The 19187-nt window shown below is 40.5% G+C and overlaps 1 protein-coding gene and 1 long non-coding RNA gene across 2 annotated transcripts in view; one reads left to right on the forward strand and one right to left on the reverse strand.

Annotated features, from left to right (window-relative positions):
* LOC123663628 overlaps positions 1-10770 on the forward strand; it is a 41415-nt gene extending 30645 nt beyond the window's left edge. Inside the window, exons 5-12 of the mRNA XM_045598297.1 lie at positions 2549-2701; positions 3235-3370; positions 3675-4073; positions 4260-5172; positions 5253-5357; positions 9325-9402; positions 9621-10632; positions 10715-10770. Coding sequence (XP_045454253.1) covers positions 2549-2701; positions 3235-3370; positions 3675-4073; positions 4260-5172; positions 5253-5357; positions 9325-9402; positions 9621-10632; positions 10715-10770 — 2852 coding nt within the window. The remainder of the gene's footprint in view (positions 1-2548; positions 2702-3234; positions 3371-3674; positions 4074-4259; positions 5173-5252; positions 5358-9324; positions 9403-9620; positions 10633-10714) is intronic.
* Positions 10771-17676: 6906 nt separating this feature from the next.
* Positions 17677-18485, reverse strand: LOC123663477. The gene is made up of 2 exons (XR_006744666.1): positions 18301-18485; positions 17677-18117 (listed from the first exon to the last, which is right to left on the reverse strand). It is a non-coding gene; the product is annotated as an uncharacterized LOC123663477 (long non-coding RNA).
* Between the last annotated feature and the right edge of the window lie 702 nt (positions 18486-19187).

Consider the following 19187-nt stretch of genomic DNA (forward strand, 5'->3'; position numbering starts at 1 on the left):
TTGGGCAAGTCTAGGGTGGGCAACCTACCTAACAGCTCCGCTTGAGCTGGCTTCCGCCGCGGAGACTCCAACATCGCCAGCCCCTCCATCCGGCTCTCACGAGCCTCACGCGCCAGCCTGCCCCTTGCCTCAATCAACTCGTCCGTGAGGTTGACGAACTGTTCGTAATCCTGAGTCGCGGAGTCCTTGACTCCGCTTTCCACGTCCGAAGAAAGAAGCTCCGAGTATGCGTCCTCGACCACGGCTAGCCGATCCCTAACCTGATCCGCCCGCTGCGCCAAATTATGCACTCGGTCGGCGCGCCCTATCAGAGTGTGGGCATGCGACGCCCAGCGCAGCTGCTCCTGAATGATCAGTGCAGGTGCCTTGGGTTGCCTGTGTGACGGCATCATACAGATATAATAAACAAATACAGTGATATAAATTCCAACAACCAATACAACAATAAAAAATACAGATACAAATCACAGCAATAATTACAGTAATAACAGTAAAAAATATATAAACAGTAAAAAAAATATAAACAGGGATGTGTCACACAGGCTAAACCTACCCGAAGCTACTAAAAATATAAATACACTAAACAAATATAACCCCTATCAGTTAAACTCACGCAGCTCAAGGCGTGGTAACCACGCTCTGCTACCAAATGTTACGGCCCTAGCCAGTCCAGCAGAGCCTCAGAGGTCGGGGCCCATCAGCGACCTCCCGGCGGACTGCCTAGGGTCGGGTACGGAATACCAATGGCAATCGGGATATGCGGCGTGAGCAATCAAATACACAAAAAAAAAGAGGGTTGAAAATAGTAATGAAATTGAACTCACCGTCGAAGAGCAGCTAGGGTCTATTGAGGTCGAAGATCGCCAGGGAAAGTGTGTAGGTCGTGTGGTGTAGTGTGACGTTGGGTGTAAGTAGGTGTCCTGACGGTCCCCGAAAGGGAGGCCCCAGGCCCCCAGACTTCGACAGCGAGTAGACAACCCCGGTCACAGAATTAATTATAAGAAAAACACAAGCAGTTACAGTCACAAGCACAACAACAAATATTTACAGTTAATTTATAAGCACAGCAATTAAAAAGTAGCAGTAAAAAGTAAGTAGTTAATAAACCACGAGGCACGCGCAAAACAATAGTTCTAACAAAGCGAACCGGCCCGCCGTCAAGAAGCGATACAGCCACACCGTGCCGAGCGAATTCGAGACTGTTCGAAGCTAAGCGGCGCGGGCGGCGGCGACGGCGGGGGGCCGTGCCACCTGGCGATATCACCGATGAAGCCCATACAGAAAAAAGCGTCGCTAACGCAGCGAAATGGTATTACAAAATCATAAGTAATAAATGACAGAGCCACGGTTAAACTAAACCCTAAGGCAATCGCTCTAAGGCGCGATTTGGCCTAAACACGTATGTCGACAAAATGTTGTATCGATAACTTGATATTTATTTTAATCTTTATCAATACAATCAAGCCCTGCATGTGATATAAATTTCAGCGAAGTCTGTGATAATCTAAGAAGTTTCGAACGTTGTTTTTCAACTTTGCCCATTCGACGCTATTACTTGGAAGAATGTACATTCTAAAGAACTGACTACATTTATTTATTTATTTAAAAATTTATTATATGTGTAGAACTATGTAAAATATTTGTCATTGAGATTCACGTATAAGCGGAACACTATCATCGTCTTTATAGAGTTTTATCTCCAAGTAAATTTTCCCGAGACGTACCCTAAGTGAGTTCGACTAGTAAAAATGGGTTATAATAAAAATAATGTATCTGTATTTTTTTTTTATAACATTTGTGCGTTTTATGTTCTTTATATTTTTGGTATATTTATATGTATTTATTTATTTATTTTTATTTATTTGTTCTTAATGTACACCAAAATACAGACACATATAAAGAAAGATACAATAGAAGATGTACAAAGGCGATCTTATCGCTAAAGAGCGATTTCTTCCAGATAACCTTTGGGTACTGGACATGATACAGTGGCAGCGATTAGAAGTGTGCACATATTAAGGGGGAAAAATCAATAATAAGTAACGTAAATAACTAAAAATACGAGGCATTATCAGACATACGCTAATATGGTATTGTTGTTATATTGTACAATTAGGAATACAAACAAGCATACGGTAATCGATTACTTTTATAGCACTTAAATAAATAATATGTTGCTCCAACGCCATCTATCAAAAATCGAGAAAACGTCGTCGATAGACTAAAATAAGACTAAATTAATAACGTCGAAAGACTAATAAATTACTTTCTAAGTGGTGATAGATGGCGCTTGTTTATTTACCATTTTGATATTATATATTAATCTTTTTCTTATTTATTGAATTTTTTGTTTAATTACAATAAAATATAGCTTATGTCACTCCTGAATAGTGTAGCTTTCTGTTATTGAAAGAATTTTCATGATCGGATCAGTATTAGCGAAGATTACCCCCTACATACAAACAAAGTTATAAACTTGACCTCTTTATAATATTAGTATAGATATGTATTCAGTGATTGTGTATCAATGTCACGTTTTGTGTGCAAGCAACGACTCCACGCCCCTCCCGCCCGCAGGACCTGGTGGCGGCCATGGCGGGCGAGGCGGCGCCGCGACGCGCGCGCGCGCCCGCCGCGCCGCCCGCCAGCGTGTCGGCGCGCGCGCTGCACGGCGGCAGCCTGCCCTCCGGCGTCGACACCTGTACGGCACTCCCACACGCGCTACCGACGTTGCCCTCTGTCGGGATCGAACTCGCGACCTGTGCCGAGTGCACACTCGTTTTGTACTACGATTGTCGTTCTCTATCTGTTGTCGGCTGTTCTTTGTAACAAAACTTAAGTTGATACTTTTTTAATTACGAAAAAAATAATTAAGGGTCGTCCATTAATCGCGTCATGTTTTTCGCAACATTTTTAAACCCCTACTCCCATTTGGTGATATGTGGTGAGATTTAAGACTACCCTCAAGTACTCATACTGTCTTTTTTTTTGTGCAAAGTAAATTGACACTTGTAGAAACTGAATATAGATTAAATTTCTGAAAATGAAGCATCGAGATACAAATTTTCAGACAAACATTGAAAGGTATATACGGCTTGGAAATATATCTTCAACGAAAAATATATACACTTGATATGTTCATTTGAGATATTTTGTGCCTCCCCCCCCTGAGCCCCACGCGATCAATGGACGCCCCTTGTGTAAGCGGGAGTACAGCGCCACGTCCGCCCGCAGCGTTCATGCTGGGCGAGGAGGCGGCGCGGGGCGGGTACCTGGCTACCGTGCGCTGCGTCAACCCGCCGCCGCTGGCCGAGCGCCGCGTGTCGGCCGGGGACGCCGGCGCGCCGCCCGCCGCCGACGACGCGCCCAGGTACCACCCACCCACTGGCCGAGCGCCCGAGCGGGACGGTCCGGGCCGTATGCGAGACGTGTACATTGCAAGCCTAACCGTGCTTACGCGCTGAGCGGACGGTTCGTGCGGAACTTACTTGCCTTCTTCATTTATTTCATTAATTAATTAACGTCGTGCGGGCGCGATTTGAGCAGATATATGTCGATATATGTATTCTTCTTGCATACGTACCGGTTCGTTTTCATCAAACACGCGAGGGTATGGTCTTATATACGTTAGCGTCGTAGTGGCAGACGAGGGTAACGTGAGCGCTGGCCCGCAGGAGGAGCAAGCCGTCGTTCCCGATGACGTACACGGCGCGCGCGACGCTCGAGATCGGCAGCGGCAGCGTGTGCTCGGGGCGCGCGGTCACCACCACCACCGCGTCCAACCAGGTGCGTACCCCCGCCCCGCGCCCCGCCCCGCGCCCCGCCCCGCCCGGCGAGCCCGGCCTGCCGCCGCTCTGGGTGAACAGCGTCAATAGCTGGTACGAGGGCCTCGATCGCTACTACGATCGAAGTATTGCGATGATGAGGATGCTGAGTGAACGAGTCGTACCGCGACATTCGAATGTACGTTCCAAAAATTATTGTATACAAGAAAATAAGTCGTCGAGCCAAATATTAGATACTTTGAGTAAAAATGACGATTCATCTTACAAATTTAATGCAGTCACTGGAGCGCATGAAACGTCTATTGGCGCAGAGAAAAGTGAATGTGATAATTCTAATAGAAAATTAAAAAATAATAATAAAAAATATACAGCTGGCATTAAAATTGATATTAGTTCGAGAAAAAAATATAAAGAAAAAGTAGGATATGATCTGCTATCGTCTAAAACGTTGATATTAAATCCGAGGAATTTCAGAAACGCTACCGTAGGCAATCCGCCCTCTACTTTTTCTGACCAAAAAACTAGTGATAATTTTGGAAATGTCAGTAAAAAATGTCTTAAAAATATCGGTAATACTGATGATAATACTAACATATGTGAAATAGATGAAAGACCAGCTTCTCAGAAGAATATTATAGAAAATGAAACTAATGTAAATCGTAATTATTCTGATAACCACAAGCAATTGGATTCTATAACAGAAATCGAAATGAAAGAAATAATCTCAGCCCCAAACGTAGACGATCAAAAAATGTTCTCTGAAGTAGAACTCGTAGATATTCGGAATAATGATAATTCTGTCGAACCATCTGATTCTTTTTCTGATTACGTCACTAGACAGCAGAAACTAATAAAAATTGTAGAGATAAACAAGATTAATATTAATGCAAATAATAATGTCCATGTTAAATGTGACGATGCACCTTTTAAAGAAAAAGTTGATACAAACTGTGGGACTGAAGAAAATTTTGTACAAAAAAGTACGAATGCAAAAGCTTCTAGCGAATCTCTAATATGTCCCAAAGACGTAATAGTATCACATGAAATTGTAAGCGATCGCACTACCACGGTCGAGCAGAGTCGTATACCTGGCGTGGCAAATAACGCTTTTATACTCCTAACGCTCCCGACAAGCTTCGATATGACCGCTTTTAACGATAACTTTAAAACCCTCGAAATTACCGGAATAGAAAATAACACAAATAACACTACTAACGACGCGGATGAAAACGAGAGCAATAAAGTGAGCAAAAGAAAACGGTCGAAAGAGAACAGATCGAAAAGCGAAAATTTAAATCGGAACATTCTCAAAAAACTCCTCTATAGCGACACGGCCGAGGTGTCGGAACGCGTTAAGACGAAATCGTCTCCTAGCGAGGACCGCGAGGTAGGAGTCGGGGGGTTTTGGTTTATGTGGAGTTAGTCGCGAGGTAGTCGGGGTCCGAGTAACGGGGTGCTTGCCCGCAGGTGGACGCGGCCATCCCCTTCAGCTGCATCTCCAGCCCCGAGGTGGTGGCGGGCTGCAGCACCACGGCCTCCGCGCCGCCGCCCGCGCCCGCCGCCGACCCCAAGGTACCCTTGTCCCACCAGAACAGCCCACTGCTGGCCGTAGATCACTTCCTCCTTCAATGAGGAGGATCGGAGCTAAATCCACCACGCTGCTCCACTGGATTGGCCAATTTCCCTACTATGAGTAATAATCGCTATCAGGTGTGTACGATAACAAACGGGACCAACAGCTTAACGTGCTCTCCGAGGTACGGGGGAGAGACCCACAAGGACTGCACAAACACCCAGACCACGACAAACACCTGTATGGCCAATACAAATGTATGTCATGTGCGGGGATCGAACCCGCAACCGCCAGCGCAACAGGTACAATCCATGGCTGTGACCGTTGCGCCAACGCGGCGTCTAATCTAAGGATTGTCATGTCCAAATCACAAATCGTTTTCATTATTTGTAATACCGCACAAAAATTGGACAGACATCCAAACCGAAAACAAATATTTATTTATATTATCAAATAAAAATATCCACGCAGCAATCGAACCCGTAAACCGCCGATGTTTAGGTGTGTACATGGCACACGCAACAGTGGTGTACCAGAGAGGTTGTTGACCATATTTTTACTTACTAGAAAATATTTTATCGAACTCGTACCATTCATTTGTTCTTAATGTTAAAATTATACGTAATTATATTTCTTTTATTGTTCAACTCACGCCATTTACAATTTTATTCGAGTAAAATTATGAAGAAAAAAAAAATAGTTTGTTAATTGTACATCAAATATATAGAGTTCATCATTGAGTGACGCATTTTTTTTGTCTGATAAATTTGCGAAAAAAAATATAATCTCGACTTGTGATCCACCGAAGACATGGCAGTACAGATACATATCTACCCACATCGATAGCAATATTGTCTATCATAAGCAGACGTCCATTAATTACATGAGCTATTTTTCGATCAGTTTAGACCCTTAGGTGAGATTTAGTGAGATTTGCCACTCCTCTTACGTGAGATTGCCGCTGAATATAATAGAGATTGACGGGAAATAGTAAACTGTTCAAGTATACTATAGTTAATTTATGCAAATTAAATTAAATTCAAAGAAAAAACTAAATTACTTTAATAGCCATGAGATTTATTTTAGCGGGTAAAATGAACACTCAAAAATTTTTTTTTAATATCTGTAATATTTTATATTTTTTGAAGTTAATGTGAGATTTTCGATTACCCCTCCCTTGGTTTAAATGAGATTTGGTGAGATTTCATTGGACCCCTCCCCCCATTCTGAGCTCACGTAATTAATGAATGTCCCCTAAGGGACTATCCATAAATAACATTATACGAGTTTCATGATTTTATTACCCCTCCCCTTCATTGTCTCAGGTGACATCACATTTTGCAATTTCACACCTACAAATTATTAAAACTAAACAGCAAAACAACAACAGTTTCGTGTCTTAATACTTACAAAATTAAATATATTATAATTTAAAATGTAATGTCACAAAATTTAGGGCCCCTCCCACTTCTTGTCACACAATATCACACTTCGTCGACTATGAGGTGAGACCAAACTACTAATCAGCGTAGCGGGCCTCGACGTTTCTGCCGCATTACTGGGACAGCACCACAGCGGCGCAAAGTGGGGTGAAAATCGACCTTCACGTATATAGAAATGAAAATTTTTGTGTTTATTTTTTGTTGAATAAGGTTTTGGTTAACCATTACTATACCTTTTGTATGGAGCCCTTAAGAAAAATGCAATTAGCTTTGGAACTGCAAGGAAAGAAAGAAATTTCATTTTAATGGCCTAAGTCAAAATACCGAGTACCACTAAATTACCTATCACATTATCAATTAGTACTAGTATGCAATAACAAATTACGTGACCTATGATTATTGATTTATTTTTAATATCTACGATTTTATTTTTGTGTTACCCACACATTAGGAATTCTAAACATTTTTGAATATCATATCAAAAATTGACCGCTCCAGCGGGGTTCGAACCCGCGTCTCCGACTGACCGTGTCGGCGCTCTAGCCAATTAAGCTATGGAACGATGTACCCGCTAGAGCAAAATTTCTGATATGATGATTTTTATTTTCGGTTTAAGCGAACCATGGCGCCGTCTATAGTGAGTTTTTTACAGAGACCCGTAACTATTCAAAGTTTCATATTACAATGAAAATCTTTGACAGGAGACGACACCATGCTATTTTTAATATCTACGATTTTATTTTTGTGTTACCCACACATTAGGAATTCTAAACATTTTTGAATATCATATCAAAAATTGACCGCTTCAGCGGGTTTCGAACCCGCGTCTCGAACTGACAGTGTCGGCGCTCTAGCCAATTAAGCTATGGAACGATGTACCCGCTAGAGCGAAATTTGATTTATTTTGGTAACTGGGTACTTAATTAAGGTTGTCAGTTTTGGTAAATACTTTCTACTGTCATTGATAACTTTGGATATAGAAACTGACTAGTTCTCATTATTAAAATGTTAAATGAGGGTAGTTGAGAAAAAAGTTATTAGCTATTCTTTTCTTACAATTTTGTTTGACGTTTAATAAAAAGCTACCATTAATTGACTACTAAGTTGTAACGTCGACCGCACCGACCAATCTCATTCGTGTATTCTCCATTCTACGTGACATGGGCGAAATCATCTGTGCTCATTTGGCACTTCACTGAGGTAGGGCACAGCAGGAATTTCCTGCTCAAAATATGGAGCAGCCCGACTGGGGTAGTACCTCGACCTTACAGAAGATCACAGCGAAATAATACTGTTTTCAAGCAGTATTGTGTTCCTGTTGGTGAGTAAGGTGACCAGAGCTCCGGGGGGATTGGGGATTGGGTCGGCAACGCGCTTGCGATGCTTCTGGTGTTGCAGGTGTCTATAGGCTGCGGTAGTCGCTTACCATCAGGTGAGCCGTACGCTTGTTTGCCGACCTAGTGACATAAAAAAAAAAAAAAAAAACTTGAAAGCCATTAACCCTAAAGAAGAAGAAGAAGAACTACTAACTGCTGGTTTGAAGCACCCTTAAATTCCCACTTAGAAATTAGTTTTATATCTTTATTTCGACATTTTTAGGAAGATTTTCAAGAATCGAGTCTTGAAGTGTAATTCTTGCTGATGAATCTGCTAACATACATTATTTCCTTCGGAGGATGACATAATTGTTTCGCACGTTGAACTTTATAGTAAAATGAATGAATGGTCATTGAATTTTACACCTTCTCAAAATGTTTGTCTCACGTAACGTGATATATTGCCACATAGGCAATTTTAAGAAAATAAGCAATCCTAGCGGTTTTTCTGGTGTAAATTTAATAGTTTCAATTTTTTTGTTCAGTATTTTCCTAATGGTTGTAGCTGCTGGATTTTTCGGTTTTAAAAAAAATCTGCTGAAATAACCGTTACATGTGACATGTCAAAACTCAACTAATTAGTACCGAGGCCCATATAAGAATATTACGGTTTTTCTTGCAGTTCCAAAGATAATCGCACTTTTTCCTATACAAAATTTTCTTAAAAAATCGTAATTAATTCGTTCACATCGTAAAATGACTTTTTCACCACGTTTAATGTTAGTAACGGTTAACCAAAACCATATCCAACAAAAAAACCACAGTTTCATTTTCGTCTCGGTATCTACGAAAGTCGGCTTTCAGCCCACCGTGCTTGAGCTACGCGCGCCCCGCGCTGGTAGCGAACCGCAGGGAACCGTAGCACTTGGACTGCCGTCTCTGTCGACGTCGCGGCATTTCGTTTTATGGCAGTCGAGCCTCGCCATTAGCATCGCGTCCTCCATCTTGACGGCTTCGGACGAAACTCCGATCTCTCTCCTCACTTATACGATTAACTCGGTGGTCGGTACGATATAGTACACCGATAAACGAGAATTATTATAATTGTGAATGGTGTGAGATTAAGTTTAGTAAGATATGTTAAAATCAAAATGTCTTAATCCCTTCTATTTCCCGGAGATGTACAAGAGAGTGTGTTGTGTGTGCAGCCCCGCAGCGTGGTGTCGAGCACCTTCAACGGGCTGCCGCTGTCGCGGCCCGGCTGCGGCGCCGCCGAGGAGTACAAGGTGCGCCCCGCCCTTCACGAGCCGGCCGCCCGCATGCCGCCTTATCCGTCTCGCGGGGTCGAGAGCCAACCTCGACCTCGGTCACGATTAGCGTTCTTTTCGATTTTTTCTTCCGAATCGACGCATCACACGCGTCCCGTGTTTCGAAGGACTAACGTTAATTTTTTTTTTTCCTTCCTATTCAGGTCCCTAAACTCACTGTGCACTACCGTTTACAGAAATCTCTCGATGAAAACGGCAACGCGGTTCAGGGATTCGGTTCGCCCCTCTCGGGCTCCGGTCAACAGAAGAAGCCGAGGAGAAAAAAGTCGTCGAAGAACGAGACGGTGATCAAGTCGCACCAGATAGACGGCTACCAGGGGAACAAGGATCTCAACGAGGTGCTGCGCTTCATCGAGTCGAACGCGGAGGGCGCGCGCGCGCCGCACAAGCTGGGCCGCGTCAAGCACAGGGACGACGCCGACGACAAGGGCAAGAAGCGCTCCTCCGAGCGCCGCAAGGACCGGGACGGCAAGCCCGAGCGCGCCTCGTCGCTGGACGAGCGCGCGCGGCCGTCGCGCGCCGAGCGGGCCGCGCGCGCCGCGCCGCCGCCCGCGCCGCCCGAGCGCCGCTCGTGGGGCGACGGCGCGCCGCCCGCCGAGCCGCCCGAGCCCGAGCTGGCCGACTTCCAGACCGTCACCAAGCGCCGCAAGCCGCGCCGCCACGAGCGCGAGCCCGAGCCGCCGCGCCGCGCGCGCCCGCCCTCGCCCGCGCGCGCGCCGCCCTCCGCGCCGCCCTCCGACCGCAGCAACGACTCCAACGACGACATGGACTCGGTCACGTCGCTGCCGGCCGCGCCGCCGCCGCCGCCGCCGCACGCGTCGTACGCGGACATCGCGCGCACGCGCCACAACATCCCCGACCTCATCGAGTCGTGCAACTTCTACGCGGAGGGCGAGGCGGAGGCGGCGGCGCGGCCGGCGCCGCGCGCGCGCAAGGAGCGCGCCGAGCCCGCCGCCGCGCCCGCGCCCGACGTGGTGGGCGAGCGCCGGCCGGCCGTGGTGCTGCGGCCCGGCGCGCGCGCGCCCGAGCTGGACGGCGTGACGTTCGGCTTCGACGTCAACGAGCAGCTGCTGGGCGCGCGCGTGGACCTGCTGCGCGGCCCGCGCTGCGCGCCGCTGCGCTACGAGCCGCCCGCCGCGCCGCCCGACGCCGCGCAGCTGCTGCGCGTCGTGGCCTACGTGGCGGCCGGTGGGGCTCTCTCTCTCTCTCGCTCTCCCTCTCCCTCTCCTTCCCACTCTCGCTGGGCGCTAACGAGCTCGTTTGGTTTCAGCGTGGGACGACGTGGTGCGCTGCGGCGGCGGCGCCGTGCGCTACTTCAGCGAGTAGCGGCGACGCGAGCGCGACCCGACATTACACCGACGGCGCCGGTGTTGTACGCTGAAGTGAAATGTTATTCTCGACGTTTGGACTTTAGCCGTGAGAGACGGTTTTCATTCGTTCGAATGACGAACGTTTTGCGAGTTTCCGATTCGGTGCATCGGCGGTCGATCTCCGGAGGGAACTGCGCGCCGCCGTTCAAACTGATCGGTATCGTTGTGACATTCGAGTCGTAACTGAAATATATTTCGTTCGCGCTTTGTACCCGAGACGGAGCCAGAGCATTTAATAATTGTAATAAAAGTTTCATCTCACTTAGGGCGGAGTTCACCGACTATCGTTTAACCAATGTTTGAGTAATCAGCCGATGAATTCCTAAACATCGGTTGTGCACCCGGTAAAGTATTCACTGTTCATCACGAATATTTTAACCGTGGTTACTAAATCAGGCAATCACCATACGCTCACAGCGAATGAACCACTAATGAATGAATGCTATAAGTCACAGTATACTCATTAGGGAAGTCACATAGTTGTATTTAGTCGACACGAGTTTTGGTGCTATCTATAGTTAGTAGCATAAAATAAAACGGTTTCAACTTGAGAAGTTCGAAAACGCATTGGATACTGTTACGTTAGCATGTAGTGTCCAATTTGGATGGGTAATAACGTCACGGCGCTGCCATTGTCAAATATATTTTTTTTATTATTTCTTTGCACGTGCTAACATTCTCTGTGTTGATTATTATTTTGTTCTGTTGTGAGTGTTTAATTTTTAAATTACGGTTTACTTGAAAAATGGCAGCTTTAAAAAAGAGAACAAACGATTTTTCAAGCGATGATTTTGACAAACGGAATCTAGTTTTAAATGAGGAATCATTGTATTCTTCGTAATAATTACGACGCATTTGAAACAGGTACTCTAGGTCTCAATATTTTCTAGATTTTCAAGAAGGCCTAAAGTCTTGATAGTTATCAATTAATACATTGAAATTGAACACTGACTGCGTGTTTATCTCTTACCAAAAACTTTCAACTAATAACGTAATGTTGCAACTGTTGTAAAGTCACAGCAGAATCTGTTAAGCAGATGTCCGAATATGGCATTGATGGACGGTTAAACAATGCTGTAGAGTTCGGTTATAGTAATCGGCTGTTTAAGGGCTGTAAACACTGGTTAACGTATGGTAAACAGTAAAAATGATTTAATCAGTTGTTTAACTGATAAACAGCCGTTTTAAAAGTCGGTGAACTCCGCCCTTAAACGAAATTCAATATTACAATCTCGTTTACGTTACCGGCGGTCTACCGCCAGCGAGCTCCCGCGCCGAGCTCGGACGCTTAGACACATGTCGCAGTGTGCGGACGCCGGGCCGTGCCGAATGTGACGAGCTCATTTTGTTTCTGTTGCTGTTTTACTGTGCTCGGACTATGTTACATAACTACGATTACAATATATCCTCTCTTACTACTTATAATTTGTTATGTAATTTTAAGTTTTACTATATTACATGTAAATAATAAACTAGTAAGTCGTAATGCCATGAGTGAAAAGGGGCTCTTATTCGTTTCATTGTTACGATTCTTGTAATCTACCAATCGAGTCACTATAATTAAAAATGTTTCGTATTATTTGAGATCAATAACTCGAGATTGGATACGAGCTTCCGTACTGAATGCGATTTAAATATATATTTCCGACACTTATGATATGTATTGAAGATTGATTATTACATCAAACAAATGTATTAAAAAAAAATTAAGTATTGCATACTGTTCCACTTCTAGTAAACGAAAGGAATTGACTGACAACATGTCGGAGACTAAAAGATATTTGCCTCGGACTGTTGTACTATATAAGTAAAATTCGCTTATAGTTTGCCCGCATGATAATTGGTAGCTCGATTTGTGTTCATAACTTTTCAAATTATTTATCTCATGTCTTCCAAAAATCATCATGAGCTTAACTTTGTTTTGATAATACATAAAACGTAAAAGTTCTCCATATATACTTTTATCATTGTATCAACATAACAATCAATTTGTACACATGTATTATAAAATTTAAATTATAACAATTTGAGGTTATCCATCAATCACGTCGGGCTCGGAAAAGATTCGAAAAGGGGTTGTAATGAGGGGTTATCACGTGTAATATCTTTCGTTGAAGGCGCGATTTCTAAACGAAACAAAAAACTAACAAACACCTCGCAACCCTAATGTCTCTCTGGACATTTTTCATAACATGCTTAATTTTCCAATATTTTATTAGATTAGGTACATGTACTCGTGTTGTAAGATAATATTTTGAAAACTTTTTACCAAAAAATATAGTCATGATTTTTGTGTACGGAGCGGAGGGTAGTCTAAAACCTCACCACGCTAAAAACACAACGTGATTAACGGATGACCCCATTTGCTAAAGGCTCGTATTTTCCAGTCATCTAGTTCAAAAGTCACTCAATTGGATGGCTGGCTTATTCTTTGAAAAATTTTCCATTCGCCACGATTTGTAGTTTAAACATAGTCAAGGCTTTGTTTAAAGTCACAGCTTAAGTCTCCATAGTCACTATGTACATATGTATAGCTGAACGTCCCGCTATCACGCTAATATCGTTAGCTGTATGGCGTTGTTCATTCAAAGGGCTAACTAGCTGTTTAATTGAATGGCTATTTCAACAAGCTGACTGCGATACGTTCATATAACTCATATCCTCCTTATATATGTATTACATAATTATTAAATATTTCGACGATGAAGAAAAACCGGGGCTCAAACTTGATTTTTATATGTTATCAAATATTACGATATGGGTTACTAATATTGTTTCTTACTTTCCTCGTCTAAGCTATTCATAAAATTGACTGAATTTATAAGACCCAAAGCTAGTCCACATATATGAAAAATAAAAATATTAAAAAAAACATATTTTTGTGAGCATAGTTATAATTAAATTACTATTGATTCTTGTAAGTAGGTGAACGATTAGTTATTAAAACGTGTTGTTAATAACTGTCTTAATATAAATTATAAATGTAATGAACATAATACAGTAAAGCTATTATTATTGCACCTAATCGTGTGTGATGTAAGTTTAAAACATTAATCCGCTCATTGTAGCTGTAATTTAATAAATTTCGTTATGTATTTTACTGTATGCGTCGTTCTCTGCTTGAAAATTTATTATTGATAATGTAATAAATAATTTTTTTATTTTATTTTATTATATTCGAAGAATAGAAAAATTTATCGTGAAAAATGTTTATTTTAATAAGAAAACGAATGAAAAACTGATTTGACGATCTACTTGTATTTCTGGCGTCGATACAGAAGACATTTTGTTTTGTAATTTTTCGCGTTACCATACAGTGTACAAAGTTATCGTATAGGTGTTGCGTATTTATAGTAGATGATGACCAGTTAGGCGAGAGACGTCAGAATCAAAACAGCATTACAGTTATTCGGTAACGTCTACGAAACTCGTGCAGGGCCAGATCTAACATATGGCTTTTTGAGCTTCAGCCCAGGGCCCCGTGGATGCAAGGAGCCCTCAGCTAAGTCATGTCCAAGTCAGAAATAGACGATGATGTGAAAGAATCCATAATTTTATTAAATTAAACAGATCCGTGTGGTTTGCAGCCCTGCGAATCCTACGATTAATCAAACCCATTGAATTCATTTAATTCAAGTCTACATTCAGGTGTTAGTACTTCGTTCTATTTTCCACTTCCATCACACATTAATCTCAATCGTGTTCAAATTAAGTGGGCCCATTAGTAGTATTAGCCCAGGGCCCCCTAAACTCACGGTCCGGCCCTGAACTCGCTCGTGTCTCGATTTGAATGTAAAATATGAAAAACGAATAAGTAATACATAGAAGCTGGATTGCCTTTACACACCCTCACATAATATTGTAAGTAATTATTATATAACGCCGCACGTAGACCGCGTTCGTTTTTACGTTTTACCTTGAAATTAATTAAAAGTTTTCGTCAGTGCAACAGACGCGAAGTTTTTAAAATCAATTTGCAAATATCGCACACTACACAGCCTCACATCTATTACGACCGTGTAGAAAATTATAAAGAAAAATCCCAAAAATAATACTATGTAATAAGTAGTTAGTGTTGTATGCGGTGTGTTTACTTTGCTGATGAAATAACATTTAAATAACAAAATGGGAGCTTCACGTAAAGTAAATATACTCATATCGGAAGTATAGAGATATTATTTATTGTTTTTTTTTTTCCTTGTAAGATATGTAAATAATTGTGCAGATGTATTGTATTAATCGAGATAACGTTGTAAGTTGTGTACCAAATGTCGTTCTTGTGCATTTTAAACGTTTAATCGTTCGTGTTCGGTATCGCCGGACACTCTTCCTCCGATAGCTCCTGAAGTTAATGCGCTCGTGTTTGATTAATTTTACGGTGAGCTGGTATGATTGACCCGAATAATTAAATTGTAACTACATTTGATTGTAGTTAATTGAAATTCAAAAAATGACAATATTATCATCAAATTTGAGCTTAATAATAATATTAAAAAAAAAAAATAAGCATTTCTCTTTATTTTACGAGCTCATACAACGAGATTCTTTACACTTCCTCGGTAGTGAGGCTTCCTTGGGTTTTAAAAATGGCAATTATTTTATTGACTACCGTCGTTTGTGAGCTTATCGACTTTGCTTCATTGGCTACTTTATATCATGAAATGTTATTATAGCTGCAACAATTATAAAGATCTAAAATATCTTATGTACGTTTGAAAGTCGATATAGTTTTACTTGCAAGAGTAATAATCAATGTGAAAATGAGCTACACACTGTTCTTTTTAAGTTCAGTTCCTACGAACTAGAGTGATAATTAATGCTTAAAAATTATTGGCAGAGTGTAAATGTAAATGTATAAACTATTGCGGAAACGTGAGTTTCTATAATTGTCTCCGTGTCTTACTAATATAACATTAAATCCTTAAACAAAGCTATTTATTTTAAGGTAGTAAAATATAGTGAGTATAAATGTACGACTCTTGGCCGCAGTGGCGTAGCGAGGGGTGTAGGGGGACAAGAGGGCGTCGTACCCCGGGCGCTACTCACAACGAGGCGCCAAATGGTCCGCCAAATAAAAAAATGCTGGACATATATGGTTTTCGAATGGGGGCTAAAAAGGTTTTATGACCCGGGCGCGAATTAAGCTCGCTACGTCACTGCTTGGCCGAAGTTCTTTTTTTTTAATTTTTTATTCAGACATTGAGACAATTGTCGTGTATATATCAATATTAAAATATATTTATCCGCTTCTCATCTAACTTTACGATTCTAATTTTTATTCTGTTTCTGAGATTAAGAACGAAGTAATTATTTATTTTATTTAAATTCTTATTTTGTTGAGACACTTCAATCGTTGTACTTTTATCTTATACATTCTTTGTTACCTTTAAATATACCTACAATATAATTACAACATAAATTTATGCTATAATGCTTGTTTTAAATTTAGGGAACAGAGTAAAAATCTAGGCTCATTTTAACTGTAAATTATTTGTTTATAAACAATAATGTAACCAACTGCAATTTACAGTTATGTACTTTTTCACTGTTTCCGTTTTCTTAATAAAATGTTGAAAATATTTTTGAATTTTATTTTGTTACAAGCTGCCCGGACAGACTGTTCCGTCAAAAGTTAATAGTAAAAATTATTTTTTTGTTAGTATTAAAACCGGACCTTAAGGAACACACAAAAAAAGTATAGCCGAATTGGTCGGTCCATTCTCAAGTTATGCGCTTAGCAACTATCATTTTTATTTATATAGATTAATGTTGGGGAAAGATTAGAAAAAGCCATTGAAAAAAACGCTTAATTACGAAATTGTACAAAAGTCAGAAAAAATGTAACATCCGTTATTATTATGTATGCCATAGTCTTATACACAGGTTGTGCAACTACAGTAGTGAGGGTAACCTTTTGAACGCCAAAGTCACCTATACTTGACAAGTACTTGCGAGCCCTGAGCGCCAACGTTTATAGGCGACAAAAAACTCGGCCCACAAACATATTACATAAAATTATTAAGAAAATATTTCTATTAATTTAATTCAAAATTTCTCAAAATAGAATATCCCAGCAACATTTGAGTACGAAAATCAAGTCTGAAGCTACACGTACTGAGAAACATTGAAATGAAAACATGCATTCTTATTCCACGTACTTAAATGATATGTCCAGAACGCCGAAGTCGTCTATACTCGACCGCTAGGAATGTGACGCAAGAGGCATACATATATTTTAAGCTATTCAAAATTCAACTCAAACGTGTTATATTTTTTATGAATAATTTGATATTTAAATAAAACAAAAGGTAGCAAAAATAAAACTATCATCAGCTAACTACATAAATAGAAAATTAAATCAATCAAATCGCCATTATAAATGAGATATCTCAAATCTGGCGCATCCCTAGCGCGTCACCAATAATCAGTTCACTACACGCCTTTGTCAAGCATAGACGATACCATAACGATATCCTGGTGGCGTCATAAGCGAATAACAAGAAAACAGAGATACATTAGATCATTGTCGCACTTTGAAAGGCGTCGATGATTTAAATAATATACAATTACAAATATTTTTTTTTTCTTATGTTAAGAGCAAAGATAACGATCTTCTTTCTCGTTCTCAAAATTATCTGGCAGCATCAAAATCAGCTCTAACCCCCCACTCTCATAAGTTTTCCTCTGTGCTTAAGTTAGCCAACGCTTGTGTGCGTCAGACCTGCGGCTTTGGTGTCGTGAAATCGAATGACGTGATCTATTACTCAATACTGTTTTAGAAATATTTGCTACCTTAGCAAAAGGTAAGTAAAAGAGTAGGGTAAGGTGGGGTACTGTGTTACAAAAAAAAAATAAACTAGAATATAGTATCAAAAATATTGTATTAATCAGCATATTTTTGGCAAGGAAATAAACTTTAACAATCTCTCTTTAATTAAAATAACTCAAAAATTAACATTACTAGCAACTACTTAATTTAAATTGCACATTAATTAAATCAGTCGATTGTAACACTTAGCCCCGTATCTGGGGTAGTCTGTTACAAGGTCAGGGGCTCAATGTTACAACATTTAAAAAAGTAATAGAAAAACTAACAACAAAAGAAAAAGTTCTAACAAATATTAAATTTCTTTAAAATATCCTTTGGGAACTTATAGACATCTGTCTGACATGCTTTGCATTTGCTGCTTTTCGAAGACTCACGCCACTTTCAACCATCATAATCGCTTCTGCCATATCTTTTTCACTATGAAGACCGTAATCCGTCTTCCTCTTACGATTTCGCACCATTTTCTTTTAATACCTTGAAATAGTATAAAAATGTTAATTGTTACAGTGTCACACAGTGCCTTGTAACACAGAGCCCCAGAGAGGTAAACCAAATAAAAAAATTCGTAGCGTACTTTAGGTTATGTTTACAACAAACTACTTACAAGTAATTTTTAGCTAAATATACATTAAATAAAGGAAAATTACCATCACTTACCTAAATACAATACCTCCGGAAAGAAATTAAAAACTTTGAAATTATTTTTTCGTCGTTTTATCACATAAAAACCTTTTTTGTTTATTATTTTTTAAATGCGGTACAAACTGCCGCGATGAGAATTGTTTAAAGATGGCTGCTTGGGAGCTTGACAAACGTCTATACCAGCATCATAAAAGTAAAGGACAGGGACGGAGATATATGCATTGTAACACTGTACCCCACCTTACCCTAAGGTACTTCAGTAGTTGATCCGATGAACCTAATTAATATAATCGGTGCGGTCGAGTTTAAAAGAAATATTTACATGCTTTAAATATTAAGGCACCAACCTCTAAATAAATAGTAGGCATATTTAGGTAAGTACTTTAGATTTTTTTTAAATATTAAACTGTTATTACTCCCTTTTTAGTTATTAATTATCTACTTAATAAGAAAAATTACAAATTTGAAGTCAGTTATTTTTTATTTATGTTATTGTAAGTATATTTAACGAGAGCAAGTTAACACAAGAAAAATATTGAAAAAATAAACCTTGCTAGATTATATACAAACAAAATCAAGTCACTGTGTGGTACTCGATAACGACTCTTGGCAACACTATTTTCTTCGTGGGTATTTTCGTTTATTTTATGCCTTGGCGTACAGGGCACGGGAAGGGGTTTGATGCGTGGCGCTCATAAAGTTTGGTTTACGGCCGTGCTGTGCAACGAAGACAGAATAGATGTCTCTATTTCTATCACACATATATATATATATATATATATATATATATATATATATATATATATATATATATATATATATATATATATATATGTGTTATGTCTCTTTTTCTATCACACGTAACACATTTATATTTTTAAATATAACCAATTACAATGAAG

This window comes from Melitaea cinxia, chromosome 20, assembly GCF_905220565.1.
Source record: "Melitaea cinxia chromosome 20, ilMelCinx1.1, whole genome shotgun sequence".
Classification (NCBI taxonomy): Eukaryota; Metazoa; Arthropoda; class Insecta; order Lepidoptera; family Nymphalidae; genus Melitaea; species Melitaea cinxia.